A 9,407-nucleotide genomic window follows, 5' to 3' on the forward strand; every position below is an offset into this window, starting at 1 on the left:
GGCTGTTCATCCACCATAAATATGACAAACAGCTGCTTTGCATCATTGGCTTTGGATGTTTGATTACATTGACCTTCTCTGTTGCAGGCTGCAGTTGCAGCCATGGGATGTTCTCCGTGCTGTCACTGTCTGTGTCCTGGGTCACTCTATGGACTTGTTTATACTGTAGACTTGCAATTCAGAGGTCCTGTGCACCGCTGCCACCATGCTCCACCACCATGAGTTGGTCTTGCTCTAGATGCTCACACACTGTAGTTAGTAGCAGACATTTTTATTCGGTGTTCATTCCTGTTGCCATTACATATATCTATCCATAAATTTATATAAAACTACTTCCTCAACCCCCACCAAGGAGATGCAATAACCCAGTTGTACCAGTATTTCAGTAGTGAGACCCCCGTTGACCATACACAGCATATAACATATTGCTACAGCAAGGTAACGCATCTTCTATTGCAGTGTTTCCCAACCTTTCTTAGTCGCGGCACATATTTTACAATTAGAAAAATCCCACGGAACACCACCAAAAAGTCAGACACGTAAACCCACGGTACACCCGAAGATCTCTTAAGGCACACTAGTGTGCCGCGGAACAGCGGTTGAAAAACACTGTTCTATTGTACATTTAGAATGGCATGATGAGACAACGCACCTGTTGCTGCGCACCACAACACATGGTATTGAATTGAAGAAAGAAAAAAAAACAAATATTGACACCACAACCATAAATTAATCCAAGATAGCCGTTTATTTTCAGATCTAGGAGACAGGAATAAGTGAGGTAACAGAAATCACAACAGGGTCTGCAATTCATAAGGGTATCAGACTCTGGGCAGATTGACCACATTCAAAATGGCTGCAAAAGACTCCAGGCTCCGCCCACTCAATAAGCGCAGTCAGCGTTCTCTCCACCCTGAGCAGTGAGTGGCGCCGTGTGATGACGTACACTGTTTAGTAGACACGGCTCTGCACTAGTTGCCGCCGCGGCTGGGGATGGCGGACGCGGCGGCTCTGAGCGGAGAGGACAAAGAGGAGGATGGAGCGAAGAGAACTGCGGAGACCTTGGGCTTCTATGAGAGGACTGACGGGAAGAGGACGAAGGAGAGGAGAAGGAACCTGTCTGGTGAGGAGGGGAATGGTGACAGCTGTGTGGGGTAACAGGAAGGCGCGGAGTATACTGGTGACAGGGGGCTACATGGAGGATGTAAGTGACAGGTTTGCGCCTCCCCTGGACCAGCAGTTTCTGTGTCACATTGTTATAGCTGTAGTTGGTGTTAGCTTTGTGGCCATAGTTTCATCATCAGCAGCTCAGCAGGCAATAAGTTGGCACTGTGCTGATAAACCTGTGTGGGGTGACTTGTAGGATGGCAGGAGCTGCAGTACAGTGCCCGCCATTACCCTGCTCTTTGCTCAGAGTGTGCGAGGCATTTTGTGTTTCGTCAGGTTGTCTGTGGCCGGTGCGATTTGTCACAACTATTTCATATCTGTCACTACTTGGCAAGTGAACCCTATAAGATTTTCTGTAGCATTAGCAGAGAATGAAAAGCATTGCAACAGATTGTACATAGGGCTGCTTTATCCCAGGAGGGAAATGGATTGATGGTGATAAATAATAGGAAATTTTGGGGCCCTGCTTACCGGGGTGTTACTTATCCACTTTCTGTTGGTCAGGTGCACACATACCTGGTCATGTATCTGCCTATCAATGTCATGGAATATCCAACAACATCATAATGAGTTGTGTAATGAGCTCTCCCATTGAATGGCAGCACATGGCGTTATTATTCCCTCCCTCTCGTAATAGCACTTTACATTCTCATCTCATAACCATAAAAATCCAGAAGTATATTTCATGCTGCAGAAACAAAATCTTGTTTTTATGTTTTTTTTTTTTACTTTTGTCCAATCCTCTGCTTAGATTAAACAGATTAAACAAAGATTATTGGGAAAGGGTAAAGCTGAAGTCTCTAACGCTTTTATTTTATTTTTTTTTTTACTTATTTTAGACCCAGTGACATCATCATTGGTTCTCTGAATCTCTATGTAATTCAGGGTAATTGTGGTAGGTGGGGGCTGGCAGAGTGCTGTACATAGCTTCTTAAAAAACATCAATGCGCTCTGCATCATCCAGATCACTCTGGTAAATGTGCAGGCAGATGGTATGCTATGTGTTAGATGTCATGAGATTCCATGATTGAAAGCGATAAGATCAAATGAGTAAGACGGTCAGACCAAGTATCTAAAGGCCGGGAAGAATGTCAGCCAGGTGATATGCGAGGCTGTGTATGACTTGCTGCAGTTTCTAGTGAGAAGCGGACCATGTGCAGTAATTCCAGCGGAGAAGACAATGTCCAAGAAAAGGGTAAAGTTTTTTCACAAAGGACCCTTCTACTTAACGTATCATGAAGACGTTTGAAACCCATGAATATATTATTTAAACCAGACCTATCCGTACAGCACATAATTCACCTGATTTGATGGATTCCATATCATATCATATGGATTTCATATCATCCCCTACCTCTTTCCTGCCATTAATTTACAAATATTGCTGTTCCAGGGCTCTGTCATGTGACCTGTAGCCTTTGCATTGATCATGTGATCCCTATTCGGGACATTATCGGCATTGCAAATCATTGCAGTATTCAATCAGATGGAAGAGCCCTATCTTGTGTACATTCTGTCAGAGGGAGGATATACAAGATGATACAAATTTACTGAGCAACTGAACAGGAAACAGAGTCAGTTTATGTGGTTTTCAAATATGGCTGCTGCCGTCTGTGGATAGAACAACAAACTGTTCAAAGAATCAACATTTCAAGAATATTATACACGCATTTTAGAGATTCACTGAGCTGATCTTTGTCCATTGAATGCTATTAATATTCAACGGTATTTATATAGCACCAACATATTACGCAGCGCTGTACATTAAATAGAGGTTGCAAATGACAGACAGATACAGACAGTGACACGGGGAGGACCCTGCCCCAAAGAGCCTACAATCTAAGAGGCGGGGGAAGCAGAATACTACAAAGGGGGTGAATGGGTCCTTGGTGAACAGCTTGGCCATCTCATAAATCCAGAATAGTTTTTAGTGACAAATCCTGTAATAAAATATGTGAGAATCTTAGCGGAACAGTCAGATGATTCTGCAAAGTGTAGAAGGAAACTGTATGGAAAATAAGATGAAATATAACCAGCAGAGTAACGATACACCAGTGTACGTGCATATCAGTAGGATGGGTGAATTATTTTATAATTCGGAAGTTATTTTCTCTAATTTATCTAAATAGTATTATAGGGAGCTGTCCAGAGAATAGTACAATACCTGAAGCCCAATTGTCTAAATTACTGGATACTGTTCACATGAAATAGATCTGCATGGAAGTATTCAGACACAATTTAGGATTTGCCAGTTCTCATTTAGCTGCTGGAATCCAGAATATTGGTAAATCAGCAAATCCCCTTCAAGTCTTCATACAGATGTGTCTGATGTTTGCAGAAAAGCAGTTTAGACAGGTGTGACTTTGAGAATAAATAAAAAAGAGATATGCCTGTTTCACAGCACTGTACATTAAATAGGGGTTGCAAATGTCAGATAGAGACAGTAACACAGGGGGAGGAGAGGACCCTGCCCTGAAGAGCTTACAATCTAGATGAATATTTAGACTCTTCATTTACCTGTGAAAGAAAGTGAAATCTGATTAATGGATCTATTGTATAAGTTAGCTCCATATATTAAGTAAAAAGTAAAAAATGCCCCTGCCCTTCCTTCTAGCGATACCTATAACTTCATTCAAGAGCCGGCCATCCTTGTATTAGGGCTAAGGGTTTTTGAGTGGAGTACCAGGGCAGGGTGTTGTGATGATTTCTGGTCCTTCCTTTTAAATACTTGTGTAATATGTATAAACCAGGTCTAAAACGGGTGTACAATCAAATCAGGTTTTATTTATATTTTTATTTCATAGAAGTGCAATCAGCAAAGGTGAAATAGCAGAATAAAAAAAAAAAAATTGTTTTTTGTGTGACTTGTTAACTCAGATTTTTTCTACATTATATACTTACCCTTCCGGCTGCCACTGTTTGCCGTTCTGTGTGTTTACACATCTCTGGGTGTCCCTACTGATCGCTGTGGGTGACTACAGTATATAAGAATCAATAAAAGAAACCAAAGCAAACAGGCACACAGGCATTTCACCCATTTGGCTGATAACTTGCAGATAAGCAGCAGTTTTTTTTTAAGTCATTTCCCACCAAAAGAAGTATATAAAGTCTGTTGGTAATACGTATGTTTTATGTAACAGTAAATCTGTGCTTTGTTTATCATTATTTTACACCCAGATCCATTGCAAGGATCAGTGAAAGCCCCCAGCCCAACACCTAATTGTGTTCCTTTTGTCAGATTTACTCCAGCTACACAGAAAGTTATATATTACTGCGCTGAAGGCTGAAAAATGATGCAATTATAATTTGGCTGCCCTTGATTTCTTGTCACTAGCAATGCAACGCTTCAGGTGGACAGGATCCCCGAGGTCAGCTATTATTTACCGACATACAATACACCTAACCAGTCCTGGCCACGTTCCAGGTGCCAGTCAGGCCATCTCAGCTATAAAAGTGTAGATTTGTTCTGGGCATTCATGTCACTAGAGGGCTTTTTGCTTTGGACAGTGTGTGCCATTTAGATTTGATTAGCATGCAATTTACAATTTATCTGTTTGCATAACTATAGAATGCGGCAGCCTCTAACCCTAAAGTGTGTGTTTCCCATTTTCCCAAAACTAAAAAAAAAGTTTTTCCTGTACAAACAGGAGTTCGTGTGGATATCCATGAGCCATATACCGTATTTTTCGCTGTATAAGACGCTCCGGAATATAAGACACACCCAATTTTAAAGGAGGAAAATCTAGAAAAAAAAGATTCTGAACCAAATTCTGTAGTAAAATATTTTATATAAACTGTATAAAGATAACAACACATTTGTATGCACATGTGTATGCACATTTTACATTTCATTTACCCTGTAGTTGGTCCGCCTGAACACTTTCTCACACACACCATACACGCTGCCTGTGATCTATCCAGAAGCAACAGTATGAAGTAGGGAGGCCGGTGTCTTCTCCCCGGGATTCGGGGGGCGGATCAATTGTTCTGCCCATCAATCACGGGCATCCAATCAAGTAGGAGCGGAGCGGAGCAGAACACGGACAGCACACAGTAAACATTGACTGGAGGAGGCGGAACGTATGGAGCAGGAGGGGCAGACGTGCGGACATTTCAGGGCAGCATAGATTGATACAGTGCCCGGGAGATATGCACAGAAGCGGCGAAATTGTGCCCACACTGCCCAGCAAGGAGTGAGACTGCCCGGGGAGACATGAGGAGGCACAGCCCGCACTGATGGAGGGAAAGGTACCGGTAAGCTCAGCAGAGCGTTGACATGGTGCCCGGGCAGCACGTGGTTAGACTGTCGGGAGGGGGGACAAGGCGCGCTATAGGAGGGAGAGGGAAGCCCGAACACACACAGCCTGGCCGTGCAGGGAGGGTCAGAGAAGTCTCCACAGCCCGCAGTACATGCCACAAATCCAGCCTGCAGCACGCACAGCATAAAGAGAAAACTGCGAGCAAGCACCACACAAAGTTAGGGGCAGTTTTAATGCAGGCAAAATGTGCATTTGTCGTATAAGATGCACCAACTTTTCCCCCCCAGATTTGGGGAAGAAAAAGTGCGTCTTATACGGCGAAAAATACGGTACTTGTGTTCCAAAAAACATGTCTATTTTAGATATATATTTATTAAACTCCCCCATAATTGATTACACAATATTGTGTAAATTTGCACGCACGTTGTAAAGTACATATTTATTTCAGGGTATTAGCACTGACCTCTGATATTTGGCATGGGCACAGGTGTCTGCAGGCTCACCAGTGTCTAATGTTCCTGACCATCCCAGTACTGGTGTATTCATTGATACCTGCACACATAGGTCAAATGCTAACTGCTAGTTAATCAACCATAACTTTGAAATAATATTTTATTGTTGACAAAAATAAAAAAATCATGTCATCACATCAGCAGTATATGAACGCTCTTGAGACACCCTATATTTTTTTTCAGCATTAATCAAACGATAATTCCGGCCAACATTTCTTTCCTAAAATCCATTGCATGCAACATTTTATTGACTGGGATTGAGAAAGCTAGGTGGATAAAGGGCTTCCAAAGCTGTACTCAAATTCTTGAATTTAGACATATATGTACTGAAAACAAATTGATTTCATATTTCCTTGAACATCCCCAGAAAAAGGTTGTTTTTGTAAAGTACCTTTATATTGTAGAGGCTACACTGAGAGAGCCCATGGGGTTTTATTGCATCCAATGCAAATTGTACTTGTTTGATGATGATTTGTTCCTGCAGAATCACTTTACTTTCTGTACACAATCAGCATTTCCCAATGCATGGCACTGGAATGAACTGGATGGTTTGTTCTAGGTAAGGCATTGCCAAATGTTTTGGCACTGTGTAACCTTTGCATGTGCGCACACGCATAGTTTAGAGAAGTTGGTTCAGAAAGAAAAACATCTCTTTAAATTAGTTTAGTTTTTGCTGTTTCATAAAACAGGAGGTAATTCAGAGCTTATTTAAATTTTGGGATATTGGCTCATTGCATAGCAAATGCACTAACATGCACATGTTTTAATAATAAAAGTTGCATTGGTAAATGAGATGTTAATGCACCCATTGAATATTTGAATTTTGTTTTTTAAACACTATAGGAACTATGGGTGGCAGAGTGGCTCAGTGGTTAGCAGTGCACTCTGGCCTTTGCAGCGCTAGGTCCCAGGTTTGAATCTCGGCCAGGCATGGAGTTTGCAGGCTCTCCCTGTGTTTGCGTGGGTTTCCTCCGGGTACTCTGGTTTCCTCCCACATCCCAAAAAAATGCAGTTAGGTTAATTGGCTAACCCCAAAACCGACCTTAAACTGTAATAATGATATGACTATGGTAGGGATATTAGATTGTGAGCCCCTTTGGGGGACAGTTAGTGACATGACTAATATGAGCGCTGCCTAATATCTTAGTGCTATATAAATACTGTGTAATAATAATACTAATGATATTTAAATTGCCTTTTTGCATGGAAATGCCATTAAAATTTAACAGCATCGCAATAAGGCAGGGTGGTTCGGAGGTTAGCAATATAGCCTTTGCAGCCCTGGGTCCTAGGTTTAAATCACAGGCAGGACACTATCTGCATGGAGTTTGTTTGTTTTCCCCATGTTTGCATGGTGTTTTTTGGGCACTCTGGTTTCCACAAGCAGTGGTTAATTGACTTTCCCTCAAATTACTTATGTTAATATCATATGAGGATGGTAGGGACATTAGATTGTGAGCCTTTTCAAGGGACACTTATTGACATGACTATGAACTTTGTAATACTCTGAGTAATATGTTAGTGCTATAAATACCATGATGATAAAATTATTGAGCCACGTAATATGCATTAAACTTTGTTGCAGTAATGCAAGCATTCATGCAAGAACCCGAGCTGAGAAATGTGTTTCAGCTCTAAGTAACTTTAGACGAAGCTGTTAAACCGTCTCATTGGCGTTAGCTGTATATAATATTTTTTCCAGCATCCTTTATAGCATGAGATCATTTTATTGCAGCAGCGTGAAGCTGCTATTTGTACAGTGTAGGATTTACATGAGTTTCTTTGATTCATACCTTTCTGGCTTGCAGCCCACTTTTAATAATATTGCACAATACAACTTCTGCTCGTTCCAATGAGAGCTGCCTGTGAATGAGTTTGAAGAGGTGACATTGAACTCTTTGCTGTGCTTGCCAGGAACATGACTATTACAATACAACTTGTACCAGTGTTCTAGCAAAGAGGACAGTTTTATAGATATATACAATTTAATAGCCTGGCACCAGTACAATGAAAGAAAAGTTATAATAATGTATCTTTGGAGATATGGAGGTTAATGAACTTTGAATATCACAGTACTGTATTTGTTTATGTTGAAATATAGAGATTATGGCGTGATGATGACAGCTGGAGTGAAAGTCCAGGTATCACTTATACTCCATATTTTCATGTAATATCCTATGCAACAATTCAGATTGTGTATTATGTGTGTTGTGTTTTATTCTTTTTTTGACTTTGACTTTTATGTGTTCTTTCAGATCTTTCCTTATTCAGGTTTATCAGGGCTGAACTCACCCGGGGTTATTTCCTGGAACATAATGAAGCAAAGTATAAGGAAAGGAGAGAGCGGGTATACACTTGCCTGAGAATACCCAGAGAGCTTGAGAAGGTGAGTAGTGTCCTTTCTAATATTTCTGTACCATTTACTACCATGTTTAGTGCTCTCATTAATGCTAATGTAAGTCCTCTTCATGCTGTTGATTGCTGGTCACAGCCCAAAGGCATTCTGCTTCCTAGGAAAGCTTATTTAAAGTAGGAGGTTTATTGCTCCAAATGAAAATGTGCTTCATGGTTGTATACATGGCAATTCACCTGCTCCCCGCTCAGCCCTTTTATGACAGATGTCATGCAAATGTCATGTTTTCTTACCAGCCATTGAAGCCTGCAGGTAATCGGAGACAATACATTGTTATGGATCTCTCTCTAGTTTAGGACAGATATTCAAGAAAAGCAAACGTCCAAAAAAAAAAATAATAAATAAAAATGCTCTCAATGCTAGTCTTTCACAATTTGTAAACTCTGCAGTGTTTGGTGTGGGGATCCTAAAAAAATCTACACTTCTAGATGTATGACAACAGAAGCTATTGGACCTTTAAATAAAACTTTTCATCATCCTTGTGTATAAAGCTGCAAGGGCTCCTTTTATATAAATGTGATGATCTTAATCCAACATCCAAGATAGTTTTCATGTACACCTGCCAAGTTTAAAGATCATTCAGAGTATTCCTGTGTCTCTATGACATGATATAAATAGGGAGAGCTTCTGAATATATTACTTGGTTTTGTGTTTAGCTGATATTTAGAACCCCCTTTATTGGCTCATATTCTTCATTCCTATAGAAGCAGCATTTATATTCTGTGGTCATTGTAGGTAGAAATAGTTGTTCTTCTTCAAGCCTTGTTCCTTCATTCACTGGTGAGATGGGGATCTAAGGTCAGGATATCACAGAATTGTTATACAGGTACAGCTCCTATTACTGTCCAGAAAAGCAAAAACAGGCAGCTGAGCCAGGGTGATGAGTGCAGAATGATCTTCAGATGACATATGATGGTAAGATTATCTAATTGCACCATACAGAGATATAACTCTGTTACGCATTATCTTCTATCTGCATATCCTGGCTTTTTTCCAGGCAGAACTGCACATTATTACTGGAGCAAACATAGCTGTTCACGATAAGCAAACAAAAGT

The 9,407-nt window shown here is 40.8% G+C and overlaps 1 protein-coding gene across 1 annotated transcript in view; it reads left to right on the plus strand.

Moving 5' to 3' along the window:
* Positions 1-940: 940 nt before the first annotated feature.
* TAPT1 (transmembrane anterior posterior transformation 1) overlaps positions 941-9,407 on the plus strand; it is a gene marked incomplete in the record, with an annotated part of 41,914 nt that continues 33,447 nt past the window's right edge. Inside the window, 2 exon segments of the mRNA XM_072406877.1 lie at positions 941-1,123; positions 8,194-8,324. Of these exon segments, the coding sequence (XP_072262978.1) occupies positions 994-1,123; positions 8,194-8,324 (261 nt within the window).

Source organism: Pyxicephalus adspersus, chromosome 3 (genome assembly GCF_032062135.1).
Source record: "Pyxicephalus adspersus chromosome 3, UCB_Pads_2.0, whole genome shotgun sequence".
Taxonomy (NCBI): domain Eukaryota; kingdom Metazoa; phylum Chordata; class Amphibia; order Anura; family Pyxicephalidae; genus Pyxicephalus; species Pyxicephalus adspersus.